The sequence below is a fragment of the Verticillium alfalfae genome, genomic scaffold (genome assembly GCF_000150825.1).
Source record: "Verticillium alfalfae VaMs.102 supercont1.1 genomic scaffold, whole genome shotgun sequence".
Taxonomy (NCBI): Eukaryota; Fungi; Ascomycota; class Sordariomycetes; order Glomerellales; family Plectosphaerellaceae; genus Verticillium; species Verticillium alfalfae.
The window spans coordinates 1,353,626-1,374,705 of NW_003315038.1; the positions used below are offsets into that span (position 1 = coordinate 1,353,626).

The following is a 21,080-nucleotide window of genomic DNA, read 5'->3' on the forward strand; positions in this document are numbered from 1 at the left end:
TTCGTGCGGTTATGCGAACAAAGTGCTCGTAAAGACTCATGTGATGCGTGGCGCCTGCTGCATAGGTACGTTGACAGCTTCAAGTAAAGGCGAAGATGACCACCTCATCGGCGTGATGTAATGAAAAGTGACGATTTCTAAATTTGGAGAGGTCCGCCTTGTGAAGTTGAACTCAGCCCGGGCTCGAAAGTCTATTAAACGGCAAGTAAGTAGGCCGTGCATTCGGTGACGTTAGCCTTCTCACGTAGGCAGCTCCACCACCCCAACATTAGGTCTGTCATAGATACAGATGACGACGACTCCTGAAGAGGGTCATGTTTGAAGAGCTCGTTCGAATAGCAGATCCAAGCCTTCAATCGATTTCGGAAGCACGGAAGAAGGCACGGCGATAGGAGGGTACTTGGTATCGGGCTTCGGCTTGCCAAACTGACACGGCCCGTAGGAAGAGGTGGAGCGGACGGGACTCGGCTTCGTCGTTCCTCTCTCGGGATCCGGAGAGAGCAGAGCGAGCAGAACGACGACGACTAGCTGGCAGCGTTCACTGGCACTGGCCACTGACCAGAGCGCGCGTCGGTCTGCGACCTAACGCAAGGACAAGTGCGGGGGCAGGGCTGGGCTGGCGGCCTGGTGGCGCGGCGTGTCCAGGGCAGGTCCAGGGCGGGTGGAGGGTTCGCCGCAGGCCGCGTAAGAGCTCGCCTCAGGCGACTGCGGCTGCAGCCTCGGCTTGCATCAGCGCTGGCCAATCGGGGGCTGGGGGTGCGAAGGGTGGGCGAATGCCCTGGACGACGCCGCTCCGTGCGTTTTCCGAGAGAGAGAGAGAGTGAGATAGGTGTCTGGCAGGTGACGTGAGATGAATGAGGTGGGATGAGACGGGTGTGCTTGAGATGAGAGAAAACAATGGACATGACCTTGAGATCATGCTCAGTCGGTGTAGGGCGCGGCCAGTGGTGATGCCTTGGGCGAGACATGACTTGCACCTTCTTGCAAGCTGCCATCCAGTGTCTGGGGGCCTGCTGGGTCGGACAGGGCGAGATGAGTGGGCGAATGCTGTGCAATGCGCGGCTCGTGACCGCCGTGCGGGGACGCAGCCGGGCAGGCCGTCGACGGGCAGCACTTTTCCACGGGCTTCTTCCTTGTGCTCGAACAGGCCCACTGGCGATGTCGCAGGCGAATTGCCAGCGAGCAGCGGCGGCGGGTACAGGTGGGGGAGCAGGGAGACGGTGACAGCCGCCTGGTGCTTGGAAGGGTGTGATGGATTCGGTGCCTCAGCAGCGACGGGGGGAAGCCTCATAGGGCGAGCCAGCGGCCATGAGTGACTCGCTTGCTTTGCTTGCCTACTGCATCTGCATGTGCATCCGCGCATCTGTGTCCCCAACGGATGAATGGTCAGCAGGATTCGGGAGGTAAGAGCAACCTCCGGGCACTTCTTAACTCCCTCACCGCAATATCCTTCCCTCCAAACTACGTCTCAACCAACATCCCTCTAGCCAGACAACGTCGCGAACATCTTCATCTCCCGCCACCTGCAACACGTCTCCTCCCTACACAAGTGCGCGGTTGTTCAGTGGGGGGCCACCTCTTCTTCAGCCCACCTGGCCTCGCCAACACGAGTCATCGGCCAGCGAGCGCCCCAGTTACGCTGCCTAACGCGAACCCCGGCATCCCGGCACCGCTCTTGCCCGTTTATTACCACCTTGGGACAGGTAAGCCCACCTTTGCCTCTCTGACCTCTTCCCCATCTCTCGGGCGGCTTTCAACCCTCATCTTCTCGTGCTTCCACTGGAGGCGCAGGGACACGGACCGTGGCTTTGACTGGCAGTGCCAGTGCCAGTACCAGTACTGTCGCTACTTCCGAACACCCTTCTCGGTACATGCCTGCCCTCGAAATTCACTTGGCCCGCACCCCCTGTCCTGTTCATGTTGCTCCCAACAAGTCCGACTCGGGCCCTTGCTCTTGGCAAGACTTCTGCCCCCCCCTCCCCCCCCCGCCGCCTGCCTGCCTCACTGGGACCCAAGCAAGTGTTGCAACTGAAAGCCCAGAGAGCCCAACGAAGATGGCCTTAACCTGGGTACCCATGACCAGAGGTCGAGTTGAGTGAGGTGAGCTCTAAAGTCGATCGACTCGCGCTACGCTCCGATCGTCCGTGCTCTTGGCCTCTCGTCATGTCGCCTTTCATCTGTCATCTCGAGAGCACCCAGGGTATATGGGGTTGTATTCGCGGTATCCCCGCGAAGGAGGCTCAACCCACCAGTCGTCTTCTAAACTCTTTCCAACCCATTCATATTACCCTGCCATCCCCGAGACGGTTGACGCGAAAAGTTTCTCCCCTCGCTCCTCTCGACATTGCTATAAGCCCTTCCGTCTCTGCCCCATCTCCAAGCTTTCTTCGCTCCGTCCGGCCCGTCGTCTCATCTCATCTCGAGAATCACTTTTTACCGCCCCATGCCCCAAACGAGAAGGCCTCGTCATTGCCCAAGACGCTAAGGAGGATAATCGGCAGGCGACAAGCAAACAAGAGCCTACACATTGTTCCTCCATCCATCCAGCTTTCTTCTCACTCTTTCTCCCGTCGGCCAACCGTTTCTTCGAGTGAAACCACCCCTCTTTTGTCTCGCGCCTCTCTGACCGACCACTGCATCTCGTCCTCCGTTCACCTAGACAAGGGATACATCCACCTGGCCCAACCGCAACCGGACTGCGCGTCTCGCCCATCCTGACTTCGACCGGCTCTACCCTGACGTTATTCTTTTCTTCACATAAATTCCCCCCTCATATCCACTTGCATCGGCAACGTAGACCTGCCCATACTCCACACCCACTTGAGGCTCACATTGGCCTCTTCAGCCAGCCATCATGGCCTCCGCAGACATGCACGAAACCACAGCGCCAGCCTCTGTAGAATCCAGGCGACAACACGACACTGGCTTCCCCGAACCTTTCAATGGCGGTATGTCGCGCATCCCGAGCGTCATTGTCTCCTCTTTCTCGTTTGCTGATCATGGTCCCAGTTTCCAACACAACCTTGCCACATCCCGAGGCCGATCTCTCACCCAACGCCTTCATCTCCCAAGACGACCTCACCGCAGGCAAAATCGGCAAGCGACGCTCTATTCGACACAGGCACAAGCGAACCATTAGCCACGGCCGCATCACGCCCCAGATGGAGGCCAAGTACCACATCGACCCGTTGCTCGAAGAGGACGAAGATGCGCCCGACTCGATGATGGACGGCACGGACGGTCTTCGATCACGGTCGGGCTCTAGCATCCACCCGATGGCGCCCGTCATGAGCATTTCCACCGGCCGCCCAAGCACAAGCCGCGACGGTGACAGCGTCTTCTCGCACGGCGCCGGCGACTCGTCTCCCACCATGTCCGAGGGTTCACACAGACCCAGCTTCATGCGGAGGAAGCTGCGATTCCTCCAGTAGGACTGGGACAGCGGTACCGAAGCGACACCCCGCAGGCACGCTGTGGACTCTGGCCAGCGGCCGAGTCGACGAGCGTCGCTAGCACGACGATGACACGGCCTTTTTACTTAACGAACAAGAACTTGGGATTTCAGCATGGTGTTCACGGGAGGCGTTGATTTGGGACGTATGGTCGCTCTCGGGTTGAAATGGTCAACAAAAGACAAGAGTCGCCACGCACGCGGGACAATGGAACATGGCGAGGCATACACGCAGCTGGCTCCATCCCTTTCCGCCTGGCACGAGCGGCACGGCTACAGACAGCACAGCCGCTACAGCAGGTTACAATAGCAATGACATATTATCTTGATTCTACGAGAGAGCGCTCATGTGTGGTTACCGCCCAGCTAAATCATTGTTCCCAGTTGATCGCTCCGCTCCGCTCCGCTCAGCTTCCGCGATAGGTGCTGTAGCTGTAGGGCGACAGAAGGAGCGGCACGTGATACCCCTGGCCCTGCTGGACGGTGAAGACGACGTGGACCTCGGGGAAGAAGGTCTCGGTGCCCTGGCCCTCAAAGTAGGCGCCCGTGTCGAAGCGCAGGGTCCAGCGCGAGGTGGGCTCGCCGGCGAGCTCGCCGAGCACGTCGTCGAGCGTGTAGACGGGGACGTCGCCCGACGCCGTGGCGGCGCTGTAGGGCAGCCAGGTCTTGACGCGGCCGTCGTCGTCCGTGATGGACTCGAAGGTCCGGGGGGTGGTGGCGGCGGCCGTCGTAACGCCGGCGTCGGGCGCCGAGGGCGGCGTGTGCGTCAGCTGCACGCGGAGGGCGCGCGCCGGGCGGCCGGCTGTCGTGTCGAGGACGTGGCAGGTGATGCGGTCTTTTGTGGCCATGGTTGCGGCGATGGACTTGTTGAATGCCAAGACGAGGCGCTTTTTCTCCCTTTTTTTTTCTTTTCGTGGTTTGGCTGTCCTGTGGGTGAGGGAGAAGGAGAACGGGAGGGTTGAGGTTGAGATTCGGCGCGCGAAGTGGGATGACATGGTCGGCATGGCGGGGTAGGTAGCTCAGCTGGGTCCCGACGGACAGGCCCACTACGATCGCGGTGTTCCCCGATGAGCGATATGGGGAGGGGGCAGCTGAACCCAACGGGCGCACTGGCACTGCCGTGAGATGGATGATGTTCTTGCATTTCTGGAAGCGTGCCTCGTGGTACGCGAGCTGGGTCCAATCCATCTGCTGATGGTGGATAGCGACAGGAGGTACCGGCTTTGTCCTTGGGTCTTCAGAACCTATCACCCGCAAAAATCGTGACGCACTACTTCGTGCCCAAGTAGGCACAAGACTGATAACCCCATGGTGAGGAATTTTACCAGCCGCTGCGTTGCAGGCAGTTCAAGTACCCTTCCGTCTTGCATTCGGGAACCGTCTGGACACGCAAAGACCTTATTGCGCTGGCATTCCTTCTGACTCATGGCTCCTCCTTCCATGGTCTTCGTTAGTATGTTCGACACAATATGGACCAATCCAAATAGACAGTTGAGACTGAGTAAACGACCAACTTCTTTACTGAGATGACAGTGTGACCGTGGTGATTGCAACAGGAGCATCGAATGGAAGGCGAGCAGTCCACCAGGCTTTCGATTCCTCTTCGAGCTTAACGATGTACAACAATGCCAAATAGTGCTGTCATCAAAATGGAGTACACACCCTTTCCACTGTATTTCACATGTCATATTCTCACCACACTATTGAGCCGTGATTCAATTATCGATTGATGCAAATCTTCGTAGTATCTTGATTTGAAACATGGCACAACAGGTGGTTGACCTGGAAATAGATCTAAGACCTGTCAACAAGATGTTGCTAAAAATGCGAACGCTGTTGCTATTGCATACACATGACAGTGCCTGCTAGTCCCCCACAGCCAAGAAGGAAGACCCAAAGAGTCGTCGCAAGTTGTGCTTCATCACCCTTAGTCCCAGTCTCGGCGACCAGGCGAGCGAGAACCAACATCACGCAGAATGGACGTGGCGGCCTGAAGGCAACAATGGTTAGCATATGATATCTGAAACGCTCTTCTCATGCCACGACATACTTTTTCAGCAAGGGCGTACACAGTACTCGAGGTGTGAGCAGCGGGAAGCAAGGGGATGACACTGGCATCCACGACCCGGAGGTTCTTCACGCCGTAGACGCGGAACGTATCGTCGACGACGCCGCCTGCGCTCCGAGGGCCCACAGAGCAAGTGCCGGCGTAGTGGGCAAACGTGGCAAGGTTTTGTCGGACGTACGATTCAATATCCGCATCGCTCGAGACGCTGGGTCCGGGCACAATTTCAACGGGAGAGAGCTGTGAAATGGCTTCAGTGGCAACGATGGCCCTCGCGAACTTGAATGCATCGACCATAACCGCGAGGTCGAGGAGGTTGCTCAGGTAGCCGGGATCAACGGCAGGGAAGTCGAAGGGGTCATTCGATACCAGCTTCACTGATCCTCGCGAGAAGGGGTGCTGCGCGCCAAAAACCATCGTCCCTTCGCTCCAGAACATCTCCATAGGAGTTTGAGCATCCGCCGCAAGACCCTCGGTGAGTAGTGCGTGTTGCTTTCTGTATCCACGAACGACCGACTTCGGAGTGTCAGCTGGGAGGAATTGTGTAGCATCCTGGGCTTGGGCGGATTTGTAGAGCTCAGGTGCCCTAGTACTGAAGTTTGAGGTAGGCAGGAACATGAGAAACTCGCCGCCGGGGTTTGCGTACGGGCCAGTGCGGTTGCTCTTATACTCCGCCATCATTTCGGCAGCGAACATGGGGTCAGACAGATTACCCCCATTAAGAGGAGAGTTGACTGAAGAGTGTTGGTATAGGTATTAGTGGAAAGCCGCTGCGGGATGGGACAGAGGGCCGCAGGAACGTACTCAGATTGACCAAAACAAGAAGGGGGTGGTCTTGGAGGTTGCGCCCAACGGCCGGGAGGTCTACAACCGACTGAACGCCATGAGTCTTCAGCTCCTTAGCATCCCCGATTCCAGAGAGCTGGAGAATCTGAGGCGAAAAGATTGCGCCAGCCGACACAATTACCTCCTTCCGGGCCTTAATGGTGCGACGAGTCGAGCTCGAACTCTCGACAAACTTGCGCATATGTAAGCTTCTGGACAAAACTAGCTCACAATAATCAGAATCGTACCTGAACACCAATAGCACGGCCACGCTCGATCTGAACCTTGGTCACATGCGCGTTCTGGATCAGCCTCAAATTGGCCCTCTTCGCTGCGACATCGTAGTGCGCGATGCGTGCGGAGCTTCGGGCGTTCCGGGGGGTCTGGGAATGTGTGGTGAAAAAGCCACCGGACACGTCGCCGCCAGAGCCATCCCTCAGAACCCGGATTCCGAGCTCTCGAGCGGCAGATACAATGTTGTCTGTTGCAAGTCAGCTCAGCTCCTGGCAGGTACTGCCGTGGATGATGTGGACTCACTGACGGATGGCCACCAGAAGGGAGAGTAGCCGGCAAAAACATTTCCTTTCGTGCCACGGAGAGAGTTGTCCCAAGTGACGTTGAAGTTTTCCACAATATCCTCGTCAGGACGACTGAATATCTCACTCTGCAGGGTGTTAGAGCCGATATCAAGAGTATGAGCTTAGACGACATGCCTTGACAAAGTTCTTGAACATGTCAGCCCAGCCCCACCTACTACCGGTGAAATGCTTCCAGCGATCGAAGTCGCCGACGGACCCTCTGACAAACACCATTTGGTTGATAAGACTTCCGCCTCCAACGCCCCTGCCCGAAGGCAGTGCAATCGACCTGTTTCCAGTGCCTGCGGCCGGGGAACTCGTCAAATTCCAGTTGTACTTGCTGCCGGCCGCCGTACCCGCCAGGCCAGGGATCGTGATAATGTCCTCCTGACCGTCCCTGTTACGAGTCAGTTATCTCTAGTCAGGGAACCTGGGAATACTGGAGTCTCACAGCTGACCAGCCTCAAGCAAAAGCACTCGAAACTCTAGCGAGCCTGTTAGTTTGTGATGCGTCTGAAAGATGTTTGGGTATGCAATAGGTACCTCGACTCGCAGTCAAACGGTTGGCAAGTGTCGAGCCAGCCACACCGGCGCCGATGATAATATAGTCGTACACCTCCTCCCGGACAGTCGACTTGGGAGACCGACGCTGCACATCAGACGGCGCTAGTTGAGGACTGAGACCGGGCGACGGAGCTGACGGCATCGCTGCCAAACAGCCAGCCATGGCCAGGAGAGATATGAGATGCATGTCGATGAGTTTTTCCGATGTTTTCAGATGGGCGTGTGATGGCAATGCGGATGAGGATAGGCCAGACTTTGGATACCCGAGGAGAAGGGCGTAAATATAGGCAAAGTGAATGACGCCTCGGACTCACCGGGTTGACTTCAAAGTGTTTGTTGCTCTCTACATGAGGCGGAGCTAGATACACGCGTCAGGCGCATACGGCGTCCTCTCGTCCTCTATCATGAAGTCCCCGACGCCAGTCGTGATCCATGGGTCGCCGAATGCTTGAACCTTGTCATGGGTCTTGACCTTGAAGGATGCCATCTCCGCAAGAAGATGGTCCGAATGCATCTGCAATACCTCAAGCGGAGCATGTGGGGAGCTTTCGAAGTGTGATGTGGCACGCCGATGGACATGTGGGACGCTTCAAGGCCTCTTTGGTTGTGCTGTGCCCGAAACTTGCGATGACAAGACAATCAGAGGCCGGGGAGTTCGATGTGGTGTCACAATAACACAGCCTCGAGCCGAACAGATAGGCTGAACTCAAAGCCATTGACAACTCCCTACCGGGCCAGTCTTGCCATGGGCACCAATAGAGACCCTTGGATCAAGTCCGGGGTTGAGCCCGATCTGGCGGTACCACGGCCTCCCGAGGAGTCTACGAGCTAGCAGCGGCTGCCGCAGACCAGGCACCACGTGCTCATCTTCGTCGGCACTGCAAAGCTCCTAAATGGCTGCCTAACTTGCTGCCAATGTCCGCTGTCTCTTGGGATTTGACGCGCCAACGACTGCGCCCTCATGTAATGCCATGCATACGTCACCCGCAAGATGACTGATATAAGCAGTGCCAGCCACCAGTACGGCATGATCCAATGTCCGACGGCCGAATGCGATTTCCCGAGGGCGGAAACCAGTTTGTCTGTATTTCTGTGAAGCCAGTTCGCGATTGTGCCGACTCTCCGAACCCGGTAGAAAGGGGAACTGAGTGAAAGTCCGTCTGGCTTCTACAGAAGAGAATCCGCACGTAGCATTGCTCCGACAGAGAGCAGGTTTGGCTGTATCCTCACGCTGTTAGTGGAGAAGAATATTTACACTACCAGCCCCAACCCCAAGCAAGACCTCGATGACTCCGCCAACGCCATCCCAACGATCATAGTATTCAGATCACACGAGTGGTGGGGAGGCCTGTGTTGTCGACAACAGCGCAGGCGCCCTCCTTCGGATTCCATCACTGGAGGGCCCATTGCGACACCACGACAGATCTGGTCTCGGGACCTGGCACCATGAATTCGGCGGTGGGGTTTGAAGGCTAGCAACAGAGCTGCAGACACTGGTTGATAAGTCTGACTTGGGCAATGAAGCCTCAATTAGAAAAGGCAATATGAATACTTCATGCTTCAGAATCGCGGACTTTCGACTCTCCGAATTCGGGAGGTGGCTGTTGGATGAGCCTGTAGTACGGGTAGAGACCTTGCACCACCCGGCATACAAAATTGCACGACCTGACCGTGATACAGATAGACCCGTGGTTCATTCCCGATTGTCGACTTGATATGCTCCAGATTGTGAGACATGTCAATTCTAGGGGTTGTCGTGCTTTCACTTGGACATGGTCGCTAGCTCGGCGGTTGGCTACGGCAGCCCCCCACGACTTGGCTGCGACTCATATCGAGCCAAACCCTGGCTCTGCAAGTTACGCATTGCACACATTTCTTTCCATTCGAAAGTCACCCACCCACTGTAAGCTGAGAGGTGTTCGGCATGCATTGCCTGCTAGCTTCGTGAAGAAGAAGAAGAAGAAGAAGAAGATGAACAGCCTCTGCGCCAACACTGACAGTACTGAAAGTATCGCCAAGCAGTACCGCTAGAGAAGCACTCAATAGCCGCTCAAGGCTTAAGGGCGTTAGCGTCACATTTCATTCCACAGTAGCGCGGCATTGCGTCATCATGGTCTGTTGCATCCACAAGCGGGAAGCAGCCATGTCCTTGGCTGCTTCCCGCTTGCAACAGTCCAACCGAACCAGAACAGTCAGTTACCACCGGATCACAGACACAGACGCAGCTTCCAAGACGAGCCCAAGGCGAGCCCAGAAAGGGCCCAGATGCCCTAAGCCACGTCCAGACCAATGGCACGTCCCGACCAAGGGCCACCGTGATAGCAACATTGTGCGGCCATCGTCATGGGCCTCCGCGTCTGCTGCACTGCATCATTGCGCCCGCCTTTCTCTTCGCTGGCGGTCTGGGCAGCGTACTTTTAAGGTTTATTTCAAGGTTATTCGATCCCCTCGGTACTTCGATCCGCCAGCCTTCCAGGCACATCCCCACGTGTACCTCGTCCCCCTTGGGCCACATCACGCCCTGGCACACAGACTAGGCCCAGGCCGGGGCGACGCCCCAGCAGCACCAGCAGCAATCACAACACGGGCAAACGTCAGCCTGGCCCCGACCACCGTCGGTCTTGGTATCGTCTCGTCAAGCCCTTGGCATCCCGACGCTGACGTATCCGTTCTCTGCATCCTCACGCGTCTTGTTTTCGCCTGACGTTGGCGACTGCTGGGCACGATGGCTTTTCCCTTTGCGATCCATGTCCACCCTCGTCCTCAGTGCTCTCTCCGTCCCTGCTGGCCCTCTTGATCTTCCTTGAACTCGCTACCGTCCCTAACGTCTCACGACACCACGAGGATCCTCCGCCATCCTGCCGTGAGACAATCATAGCAGCAGCAGCAGCAGCAGCAGTGGCAACCGCCCACTTCATGGCTGAACATCCCGTGCGCGACGCCAACGGCGATACCCAGTACTTGAACGACGACGAGATCAAGAAGTTTCTCGATGATCTCGACCACAATGACGACGGCTACATTGACTACAATGAGGTGGAGCAGAAGCTCGACGCCGCACACGACGAGCTCACACCCGTCACGGCCGCCCACCATGTCACCAAACGCGATCACGATTCTGAAAATGATCACATCCGCCATGCCTTTCTCCGCAGCATGATGGGCTCGGAAGAGCAGCGCATCCCGCGCGACGAATTTGCCAAGCGCGTCAAAGAGTGGAAAATTCCCTCCCTCGAGCAGGCCAAAAAGGAGGAGAAGCAGGAGAAGCAGTACATGAAGAGTGTAACGGTGTGGCGCCGCATCCGCGCCTACTGGGCCGTGCATGGCCCCGAGATCTGTTTCCTCGCCCTCGTCATCGGTATGCAGCTGGCCTTTGGCATCTGGCAGCTCGTCAAGTACCAGACGACACCGGCGTACCGTGCTGCCTTTGGCTGGGGCGTCGTCATGGCCAAGACGTGCGCCGGCGCCCTCTACCCGACCTTTTTTTTCCTCATCCTCAGCATGTCGCGATACTTTTCCACCTTCATGCGCAAGTCCTACTATGTCTCACGCTTCTTCAACTGGGATCTTTCGCAAGAGTTCCACATCCGCATCTCCTGCGTCGCCATCCTCCTCGCGACATTGCACGCCCTGGGCCACCTGACGGGCTCCTTCGTCAGTGGCAGCGACCCCAACAACGAGACCGAGGTCGCCTACCTGCTGGGCGACGACATGGTGCCCCGGCCGTACATCGAGTACGTCCGCTCCGTCCCCGGTGTTACGGGCATCACAGCTCTCGGCTGCTTCTACCTACTCTCCCTTCTGAGCATCCCGCAGGTCCGTAGGTGGAACTATGAAGTATTCCAGCTCGGCCACCTGCTGATGTTCCCTATCATCGGCCTCATGATGGCGCACGGGACCGCCCATCTCCTGCAGTGGCCCATGTTTGGCTACTTCCTCGCCTTCCCCACCCTTTTGGTTGTCGTGGAGCGCGTTGTCCGCGTCGTCCTCGGTTTCCACCGCATCAAGGCGACCATGAAGTGCCTCGACGACGACACGGTCGAAATCACCGCCATCATCCCCAGCGAGCGTCTCTGGAGGTACAAGGCCGGACAGTACATTTTCCTCCAGGTGCCAGAGATTAGCATCTGGCAGTGGCACCCCTTTACCGTTTCTGTTTGCATCGGCAACAAGATGCAGGTGCACATCAAAACGGATGGTAACTGGACCGGCAGACTGCGCAAGCTGGGCGGCGACGCGGGCGAGTCTGAGATTGAGGTGGGCATCAACGGGCCCTTTGGCGCGCCTGCCCAGCGTTTCTACGAGTTCAACCACTCGGTCATCATCGGTGCCGGGATTGGCGTCACGCCCTTCTCCGGCATTCTTGCCGATCTGCAGGCTCACGACGACATGTCCCATGGCGGTCCCGCCCATCTCGAGGCCGGCCACCTTCAGGATCGCCACGACTCCGATGCCACGGCTGCAGACCCTGCCGATGCCTCGGGCAAGTTCGAGAAGATCACTGGTGGCGATGGCATGTTGCTCGGCTCCGACGAAGCCAAGAGGAAAAGGGCCAACGATTGCAGCTCTCAACAAAACGACAACGACAACGAGACGCGTCCTGAGAGGGACGAGTTTGTCAACGCCGACACGATCAATACGAGTCGCCGCCCGGAGGCCGGCAAGTCGCGCGACTTTGCCGATGACTACCGCCGCGTCGATTTTCACTGGATGGTCCGCGACAGAAACTACCTCTCGTGGCTTTCCGATCTCCTCAACGAAGTGTCGCGCAGCCAGGAGTGGCATCGTGAGCACGAGGACCAGCCGCACCTCGACATTCGCATCCAGACGCACGTCACGGCGAAACGCAAGGACATTGTCACCCACGTCTACCGCTGGCTGCTCGAAATGCACCGCACCGACGACCACCCAGCTAGCCCCCTGACTGGCCTGTTGAATCCGACACACTTTGGGCGGCCCGACTTTAACGATATCCTCGACAGACACTACGACGAGATGAGGGCGTTCCGCCGGAGCAAGAGGGAGGAGGCGCGCGGAGAGAAGCCTGGCAGCAGCGCGAGGCGTGAGGGAGCCAGCGACGCAGAGTACTACAAGGAGGACGAGGAGCTCAAGGTCGGCGTTTTCTACTGTGGCGCGCCAGTCGTAGGCGAGATTCTGGCGGACAAGTGCAGCGAGCTCACGACCAGGGGTCGGCATGACGGCAGCAAGATTGAGTACCACTTTATGATTGAGGTGTTTGGATAGACAGGTCGACAGCGATACATGATGAAGCGCAGTCTTTTCGGCTGGATGACTGTATACTTTTGTTTCTCATTAATAACTACTATCGAGCCGTTTTTCTCACTTGTTCATGTTCATTTCCCAGACCACACTACCTAGGTAAGGTACTGCGAAAAATATTCTCGAGCACCTTGAGTCCAGCCCCACGCACCGCACCGTCCTTCACTCCCCCCCCCCCCTCTCACAGCTTCGCAGCCCGCCGAGCCCAGACCGCTCCGGCACCTGCACGACGACGCTGCCGTCCTGGCCCGCCCCGAAGACGACCTCCTGGCAGTCCTCGTCGGCGACGCCGTTGGCAAACTGCGTCACGACAAACTCGACGCTCGTGGCCTGCGGCCCCAACGCCACCATGGGCGCATGCCAGGTGCCGGCGCCGTACGTGACGGCCTGGCCCGTCGTCGCGACAAAGGCCCGGAGGCCGGCGAGATCAGGCACGCCGCGACCGGGGTAGCCGGAGGTTCCGGACGCGGATCCGGCGACGGCGGCCGGGTCGGGGTTCGGCAGCCCCTCGTCCGCGGGACCGGCGGCCCTGCTCGGCGCCACGATGACGAGGTAGCCGGCGGCGGGGCTGCGGTCGGGCCCGGCCAGCGGGGCAAAGGTCTGGGTGGTAAAGGGGTGGCGCTCGAGGATGCGCACGCGGAAGAGGCCCGGGCCCTGGTGCACGACGGGCGTGTAGGGCAGCAGCGTCGAGATCGGGGGCGGCGCCGGCGGGTGCGGGTGGTCGAGGGGCCGCGCGGCGCACACGAAGAGGTTGAGCACCGGCTGGGCGGGCGTGCCGGACGGGGCCGTCGCGTAGTGGTTCGCCGGCACCGAGGGGTGCTGGTACTTGATGGCCGTGCCCTGGTTCGCAGACACGGCGCGCAGGGCGAGGTGCGGCGGCAGCGTCGCCGAGGGGGCCACGGCCGGGTGCGGGTTCTGGATGACGTCGCCAAACGGCGCAAAGGCCGAGGGCGTCAGGGGCACGGCGGGGATGGTCAGGTTTTGGCCGTCCAGGGAGAGCTTGATGGGCGGCATGGCTTTTGCGGCGAGGGCGGGCAGAAGATGAAAAGGGGAGAAACGTCTCTTGTGCCACCGGCCTTGTGAGTGAGGTGATGATAATCTGGTTGATGATGATGATGATGATGATGATGATGAAAATGGCGATGCTGTAAGTGACGTGGATGAGTGGTGTTGAGGAGGTGAGTCGAGGTAGCTTGAGCTCGAGCTTAAGCTTGAGCTTGGACGTCTACAGCTGTCCCCAGCTGCCAGATTGAGGGGGCCGCACGTGCAGACCGAGGCCCCCAACACGGGGAAGTATCTCTCTTCTAATCACAACGAACGCCAGCAGCCTAGACAGATGCCTCTTGTGTTGTCTCTCGTGAAACGAAGCACTGCAAGTATGCAACCCCATCCACGAGGCAGAGAGTCCTCACTGTGCATGCATGACCCAATGAACGTATTCTTGGACCCTATTCCCAGGGCAATGCCGAACATGCCTTTCCTTCAAGACCTCTCAACAATAACTGACGGGATGGAGCCACCTACCATGATAGATGCGAGCGAACCTCAGAGTCAGCATTCGTTCATCTTGCAGCGGCCAGAACATGTACGCCGACGCGCCAGCTGTCCTCATAGCCAGCTGAACATGCAACATGTGCAGCCCCAGGCACAGCACGGTCATGGCCGCATCCTTCCATCAGAGCGGTGAAGAAGCCGTCATTCCCGGCAGATGTTCCATGATATGATTTGTATATGCGGAAAGATACAAGGTGAAACCTTCGGCCATCCCTTGCAAGAATTGCAACGAGCTAGATCCGACACTACCCCGCATCCTGCATTGGTTCGACGCAGCCGCAGAAGAAAGCGCAGATCCCAGGGAGGCCATCGGGTGTAAATTTAGGAAACCCGTGTGTGTGTAAGTCAACGTGCCCGGTAAACCACCAGCACTATCTTGCTTGTGTGCAACTGAACCCCGATCGATTACCGTTCCCTCGGAAGGTAATCCCAAGAACCCATTATGAAATCCATACAGCTTATGCTCCACGCCCTTCCAACAGACAAAGGGAAACAAAAGACGATTCCACGTGACATCATTAAATCCAGCCACATCGGTGGCACCCTCGTCTACAGACCCGAGTCGGACTGTGGCCAGACGGCCGTCGGCTCATAGGCTCGCCACTTCTTGCAATTCGGCTCCAGGTTGGCGAGGTTGACCGTCTTGGGAATGTCGCCCTTTCTCTCGAGGAACATAACGCTGAGCCCGCGCGACACATGCCAAGCGATGTGACAGTGCAGCAGGTGCGCTCCCGGGTTGTCCGTCTGGAACGCGATGACGAGATGTCCGCCGCCTGGCAGCTCCGCTACGTCCCGCCGTATGGGATTGTCAAAGTTGAGCGAGTTGACCCCTGCCACCCGATCAAACTCGCCGTCGCCCGCGCCGAGAACGAGAAAGTCGTGCCCGTGAAGGTGCATTGGGTGTGGGATGGGCCCAAGGTTCTGAAGGACCCAGAACGTCCATACGTTCTTCTGCGCAATGTCGATGACGTTGGCTTCCCGCGGCCAGTCAAAGTCGCCCTCGCGGATGTACTCGAGGATGGGCCTGTCCCACTCAACGTTGATGCTGGAGCCGTTGACCTCCCACCGAAACACGGCAACGTCGTCAATGACGGGTGTCTTGAGGTTGACATCAAGGTAGCCCTGGCTCTTCAGGAACTCCTTCTTGGGTGCTCTCTTTTGACAACCGGGCTGAAGCCCACCGTGTCGCTGCAGACTGCATTCACAGGTGTGCCTGGGTTGGTTGGCTGCTTTGTCTTCGGCGCGCCAGCATAACTGAAGATGGCCGCGGGCTGCTTGATGCGCGTCGTGCCGCAGAACCTGCTGCTTGCCAGCGTCGCGTTGACCAGTAGTTCGCCACCTTTTGGTTCGCTTCAATAATGACATCGTATCGCTGGCCTACCGTCATGAAGAGCGTGTCCTTCTTCACCGGGACCACCGGAACGAGGTCGGTTTCAATGACGGTAAACGTGTGTCCTACCATGGAGACGGTAAAGGCATTGTCTACCGACGTATTGATGAGACGTAGGCGGTGCTTCTTGCCAGGCTGAAGCGTCGTCCTCGAGTACTTACCACCACCTTGGGCATTGACATGGGTGCCGTTGAACAGTACGTTGTCGCTGTCGGGCGGCGGACCGTTGGAGACCAGCTCTGCGCGCCGCTCGAGCCTGTCCGCCGTCTCGTAATACCAGTCCGTGATTGAGAAAGGGCCGAGGTCAACGTCGTAGTTGGCAGACGCCGGTCCGTTAATCTGTATGGTGCCGACGACGCCATTGCCATACTGCGAGGAAAAGTGAGAGTGATACCAGGCCGTACCATACTGATGCATGCGGAATAGGTACGTCTTGCTCGCGCCGGGTGGGATGGGACATTCGGTGACCCCATTGGCGCCATCCTGGTCGTTTGTGTTCTTCTGCCAGATGCCGTGCCAGTGAATGGAAGTGCTGGGCGCTTCAGTTAGTCTCAACGTGACCTGAGAGCGCCGATTGCATGCAAGGAACATACCCATTATGCTGCAGCTGGTTGTGGACGTTGATCTTGACCCAGTCACCCCAATCTGTTTCCTTGCGTCAGGGTCAGATCGACAGGGTGAGAGTGGAACTTGTCTCACCGGCAACAATCGTCGGACCAGGAAACTGGCCGTTGATCAGCATGGCAGGCTTGCTGACACCGTCGGCCGAGGAGAAGCTTGATACATTGGTGATGGTCAAGTCATACTGCAAGCAGCGTCAGCTTCACGCATGGGGCGCTGCAGCCTCCTTTCACATACCGTCCTGGTCTTTCCAGTATCGGGGATTTTGGATGATGTATCCGTAAATATATCAAAATTATCGCGCCAGCAGGCACGGTTCTTAGGGCCGTGTTGTCCACAGCCATATTTTCCAAAGGGCTGGAGAGGCGGGTCGGTAGCGGGCATGGCCGACGTCAAGCCGGCGACCCAGCAGGCCACAAGGCTGTAGCAGATGAATCGGAGAGACATAGTCAAGGAGAGATGAAGAGAGTGTGTGATGTTGGTGATGAGACAAGTAAATTTCCCATGTTTGCGGTCCGGGGAAACGATCTTAAATAGGTAAACGCTCACTTGCAACGAGAACATCTCTCCGCGAGCTGATACCCAGAACTTTGGAAACAACCAAGGCTCGTATGTCTTTCGGCCGCTCTGCCGCAGAGTTGTGAGCGTTCGAGCCTTGCCAGGCGTGGCGTAGACCGCTTGCAACTCGAGCTCACCTCGAGTCCAGAAGAAAAGGGCATGGGGCCTGAGACATGCCGAACCCCTGATCCCTGGCCACCAACTAGAGCTTTGACGCCTCTGGGGATTCGGTGAATAAACATTACCTGAGAAGCTTGTGCGTATTACGATCTTGGGTAAGACAAACGCTTACAAGTACCTAGGGCTGCCGCTGCATGACAAGCGTGGCGCGTCACTGGAGCTGCCAGTCGCATGTCACTTGAGCTATCAAACAGCATGCCAAGGCCTGCGGCAGAGTGTCTTTCCGATGGATTCCAGCCCTCAACGGCTGCGAGACGCATCTGACCATGACTATGGGTGCTGAACGGAGGAGGGCCCCTCGGAAAGGGCCCGCGTACTTCCACCACGAGAAGAGCAGACATGGCCATCTGAACCTGTCAGCATCGACCGATCCCTGTTCCCAGAGCACACCCGTGTCCATCAGGCACACAAAAAGAAAAGAAAAAGCAGGGGAGTGTCTACGACGAGCTGAAGAGTGTGTGCATCCTTTTTGACGGAAAGAATCAAAATCGGCGACAGTGGCCCCTGCAGAATCGGTCACTTGTAGGCCCCACCGCATGCTGTGTAGCCACGGCTATCGATTGTCTTGATTCTGGTTGCTTCGGTTGAGGTGCTCACTCGGAGGGAAAGTTTGGGCCGGCTGCGAATTGGGCTGAGGACTCGGTCCGAGTCCATGAGGTAGTGTTGATGATCGCGCGAGGCGCATGGAGTTGAGAATAGATCAACATGGGCGCCGGACGGCCGGTTGTGCCCAGACGTGAAGGGCTGTTAGCGTTGCAACTATACGAGGTGATCATCGCTGTCCCGACACGCCGGAGCCGGGCCACTACACAGACAGGCGAGTAGGGACTGAAGTGCGGCATGACGGCATGGGCACGCGCGCTGGATACGGGCAGCTGAGGCACCTCGTTGGCTGTCAGAGAAGACCATCGCCGGTGAGTGAGGTCGAGTAGTCAGACTGACAACTGGGACGTCATGATTGGGTACGCCGAGCTGAGCAAGGTTCAGCATGAGGTGGGTTAGGAGGGGTGGGCGGGCTCTCGGCCGCAAAGGGGTTGAAGCGAATGAGCAGAAGAAGCAGCCCGGCTTTCCGAATGCACCTAGTGTGAAGGATGCTGCTATTCTGAACGACTCTGGAGATCAGACAAAGGCGGTCGGCCAACGGTGCCTACGAACAAAGAGACGTTGAACGGCCCCACCTCCACCCGGGAAAGCAAGAGCTACCTGGGCACCACAAGCGAGGACCTGCGTACCGTAGCTCACCTGCGCTTGCCCCTGCTATTTTGGCTGACTCACTTACTGCATCCAATCACGATGAAGCGGCTCCCTCTCCTGGCGCCGACCTCGACTCCTTTTGCCCCTTTTGGCAATCACCACCAGCGGCAGCCTCAAACGCCCACTCACCTTATGCCGCCTGGGCTGCAGCTGCCTCATGCAGGCAGTGCCATGCCTACACGCATCCGCCACTGCCCTGGACACCGCCTCAGACCATGTCGCCTCAGACCGTGTCGAGGCTGCTACATGGCCTCATGCCGTGAAAGCGTTGCAAGACAACCCCCATTCATTATCGGGAACAATGCAGTCAGTGCCTCGTACAAGACTCTCTCGGTGAGGTACCTTACTTTTCACCGGACCAGCTTCGTGCCGCTGCGGCATCGGCTGATAGACTTTGCCGAGCCCTTTGAACGCTACCTTGACAGACCATGTGCCCGAGACGGTAGATAGTCCAGGCCAGATATCGAACCACCAACCAGCTGTGTTCATATAATTATGAGATAGAGAGGTGTGTAGGGCATCCGCTGGCTCATTGGCTCAGCATCATCCGCGACCCTGAGGGCGGGAGCGTCCCAAAGGCTGAGCGCTTCCCGCTTCTCGCTTCTCGCGTCTGATCAGGTCGACTGGCGGTCAAGTCGAGCCTTGCGCTGGAACCCGAACCCAGGTTCGTGGGGGGGGGAACAGGTTGCACAACAGCTATGCAGTTATCATCTGACAGCGGATCTTGTGCTTCTCAGGCAGGGCCCTGGGCGAGCTGAGCCATAACGATTCGATGAAGGCTGTCAGCTGCACCGGTGAGGCGTATTGAGGCACGAGTTTGTTTGGTGTGCGTGCGTGCGTGCGTGTGCATATATCAAATCGCCTCGATCCAATGAGGTCAGGACATTGTCCATTCCATATGGCTTACATAGCGGCATGTTGTGCAACACAGAAATGTCCTTGGCAGGTCACTCGACTTTCCTGTCATGGGTTGCCGCTATGCATACCCGCCGTCTGTTCTGGCTGAACGCGACATGATCAAAAATGAATATTGAACCATGTGGCGTCGTGGTAAAGCCTCTCACAACGAAAATCATGAAGTGTGACCTCTTGGACAGTCCTTGGCGACGATGAATGTCTCGGAAAGGGGAGTCCATTACACCTTCATGTATCTCACGGCAGAGCACTCAGCCAAGGAGACAGGTCTTCATGCCGACTACCGAGTGAAAGTATTGAGCACTTACTGGATGCTGCCACATAGGTCAACTGAGAACCTCATGTTGGTCGTGCTGCCCCTGTTCCGAGATGTCGCCAAGTTTGGTTCCAAAGATGCACAGAACTAGCTCGGCTGAGGTGTGGCCCAAGATTTCACGGAGAGTGCCGTGTTCAGGGCGATAAATGCTCACGTAGCTCTCCATGTTGACTGCAGGGGCACGTAAGCCCGCATTAGGGGACGACTGGAAAGTCTTGCCATTGGATTGCAAATCAGGCCTGAGCATGTGCTGGCACGTAGCATGTCAGCATTAGGCAGACATGATCCGAATTGACGCCAGCGACTCTGGCAAGCTCGTATGTTCCTGAATAGCGTGAGTCCCGACCTTCTCCGATGGTTCATGCTGAGAATCGCGAACCCCGAGAGGCTCGGTTTGTTGACGTGTGGCCATGGTAGACAGGATGACTAGCGGTCCGCGTGGGTTCGCAACCTGACACGTCCTGTGACGATGTGCTGACAAGCATGAGCATGAATATGATTGAGTTAGGAGGGATTCACAGTCAAGTGTAATTTTACGAGAAGGAAGAACATGTCTGCTGGCTCGAGATGATGCGCGTCGAGGTGGTTACACCAGGTCGTATTACATAAGCCAAGCAGCCTAGGCCAGTGACGCAACTGTTGCACTACACTGCGACCCTTATCCTTATCGTGGATCTGGCCTTGGCCTTGGCCTTGTCTTTGACAGCTTGCAGGTTGGTGGCACCTCGACGACCTTGTCGTGTCGCGCGCCCGAATCCCGCCAAACTTCCGAGAACGACGTTCTTTTTCGTCTCCGACTGATCGACGGTACTTTGTGAGATGACAGTTCGGTCATTGCAACCGCTGCTGCTGTCATCATGTCCAACTTTCTCTCCCTTTTAGGGTGGTCCTTTCTGCCCAACGTACGTTTCCCTCTGATCGCGAGGCGCCTTGCCTCGAGGTTGAGGTGCCTCGACCATCACCTGGCCATGCGCCGAGCTGCTCACTGACCTCTGCTGCAGTTCGTGACCGGCTGGACGCAGACCATCTACTACTCCATCACCATACGCGCCGGCGACCCGCGCCCCCAGCCCGGCTCGGCCAAGTACATCACGCACCGCCGCAGGATCCACTTCCTCGTCGTGTCCCTCTACCTCCTCTACACGCTCTACGAGGCCGACCACGAGCTGCGCCGCGACGGCAGCTTCTACTCGGACCTCGGCCTGTCGACGCTCGCCCCGGAAGACCGCGAGATCAAGTCACGCTTCCGCCGTCTCGCCGCCGTCCACCACCCCGACAAGTCCTCCGACGCCGACGGCGCCTCGCGCTTCATCCACCTCAAGCTCGCCTCGGACACGCTCCTCAACCCGGCGGCGCGCTTCGCCTACGACCGCTTCGGCCCCGAGGTCACCCAGTGGCAGCGCCTCAAACACGGTGCGCGACTACCTCGCCCGCGGCGTCTGCAGTCGCTGCTGCCGCACTACGCCGTCGCCGCCGCCGCCCTCTACGGCCTCGGCCTCCTCGGCTACCTTCGACTGGGGCCGCTACTG

General features: G+C 57.8%; 8 protein-coding genes across 8 annotated transcripts in view; 4 read left to right on the forward strand and 4 right to left on the reverse strand.

Annotated features, from left to right (window-relative positions):
* VDBG_00418 (conserved hypothetical protein) overlaps window positions 1–116 on the forward strand; it is a gene marked incomplete at both ends in the record, with an annotated part of 1,018 nt that extends 902 nt beyond the window's left edge. The window contains one exon of the mRNA XM_003008691.1: window positions 78–116. Coding sequence (XP_003008737.1) covers window positions 78–116 — 39 coding nt within the window. The remainder of the gene's footprint in view (window positions 1–77) is intronic.
* A 2,712-nt stretch (window positions 117–2,828) lies between these two features.
* Window positions 2,829–3,751, forward strand: VDBG_00419 (predicted protein; the record flags this gene model as incomplete). Its single annotated transcript, XM_003008692.1, has 2 exons — window positions 2,829–2,948; window positions 3,010–3,751. The coding sequence occupies 2 exons, from the start codon at window positions 2,855–2,857 to the stop codon at window positions 3,429–3,431; spliced, it is 516 nt and encodes a 171-aa protein (XP_003008738.1).
* A 107-nt stretch (window positions 3,752–3,858) lies between these two features.
* Window positions 3,859–4,299, reverse strand: VDBG_00420 (transthyretin; the record flags this gene model as incomplete). The annotated part of the gene is made up of 1 exon (XM_003008693.1): window positions 3,859–4,299. The coding sequence occupies one exon, from the start codon at window positions 4,297–4,299 to the stop codon at window positions 3,859–3,861; it is 441 nt and encodes a 146-aa protein (XP_003008739.1).
* Window positions 4,300–4,969: 670 nt separating this feature from the next.
* Window positions 4,970–7,625, reverse strand: VDBG_00421 (alcohol dehydrogenase; the record flags this gene model as incomplete). Its single annotated transcript, XM_003008694.1, has 7 exons — window positions 4,970–5,089; window positions 5,502–6,250; window positions 6,321–6,534; window positions 6,590–6,822; window positions 6,879–6,991; window positions 7,371–7,413; window positions 7,463–7,625. 7 exons carry the CDS (start codon window positions 7,623–7,625, stop codon window positions 4,970–4,972), a joined length of 1,635 nt encoding a protein of 544 aa, XP_003008740.1.
* Window positions 7,626–10,399: 2,774 nt separating this feature from the next.
* Window positions 10,400–12,727, forward strand: VDBG_00422 (conserved hypothetical protein; the record flags this gene model as incomplete). Its single annotated transcript, XM_003008695.1, has 1 exon — window positions 10,400–12,727. One exon carries the CDS (start codon window positions 10,400–10,402, stop codon window positions 12,725–12,727), a length of 2,328 nt encoding a protein of 775 aa, XP_003008741.1.
* Window positions 12,728–12,925: 198 nt separating this feature from the next.
* VDBG_00423 (ureidoglycolate hydrolase) lies at window positions 12,926–13,777 on the reverse strand (the record flags this gene model as incomplete). The annotated part of the gene is made up of 1 exon (XM_003008696.1): window positions 12,926–13,777. The coding sequence occupies one exon, from the start codon at window positions 13,775–13,777 to the stop codon at window positions 12,926–12,928; it is 852 nt and encodes a 283-aa protein (XP_003008742.1).
* A 1,089-nt stretch (window positions 13,778–14,866) lies between these two features.
* Window positions 14,867–16,775, reverse strand: VDBG_00424 (laccase-2; the record flags this gene model as incomplete). Its single annotated transcript, XM_003008697.1, has 5 exons — window positions 14,867–15,694; window positions 15,777–16,239; window positions 16,301–16,352; window positions 16,407–16,512; window positions 16,566–16,775. The coding sequence occupies 5 exons, from the start codon at window positions 16,773–16,775 to the stop codon at window positions 14,867–14,869; spliced, it is 1,659 nt and encodes a 552-aa protein (XP_003008743.1).
* A 3,633-nt stretch (window positions 16,776–20,408) lies between these two features.
* Window positions 20,409–21,080, forward strand: part of VDBG_00425 (conserved hypothetical protein) — a gene marked incomplete at both ends in the record, with an annotated part of 1,259 nt that continues 587 nt past the window's right edge. Inside the window, 2 exons of the mRNA XM_003008698.1 lie at window positions 20,409–20,453; window positions 20,553–20,936. Coding sequence (XP_003008744.1) covers window positions 20,409–20,453; window positions 20,553–20,936 — 429 coding nt within the window. The remainder of the gene's footprint in view (window positions 20,454–20,552; window positions 20,937–21,080) is intronic.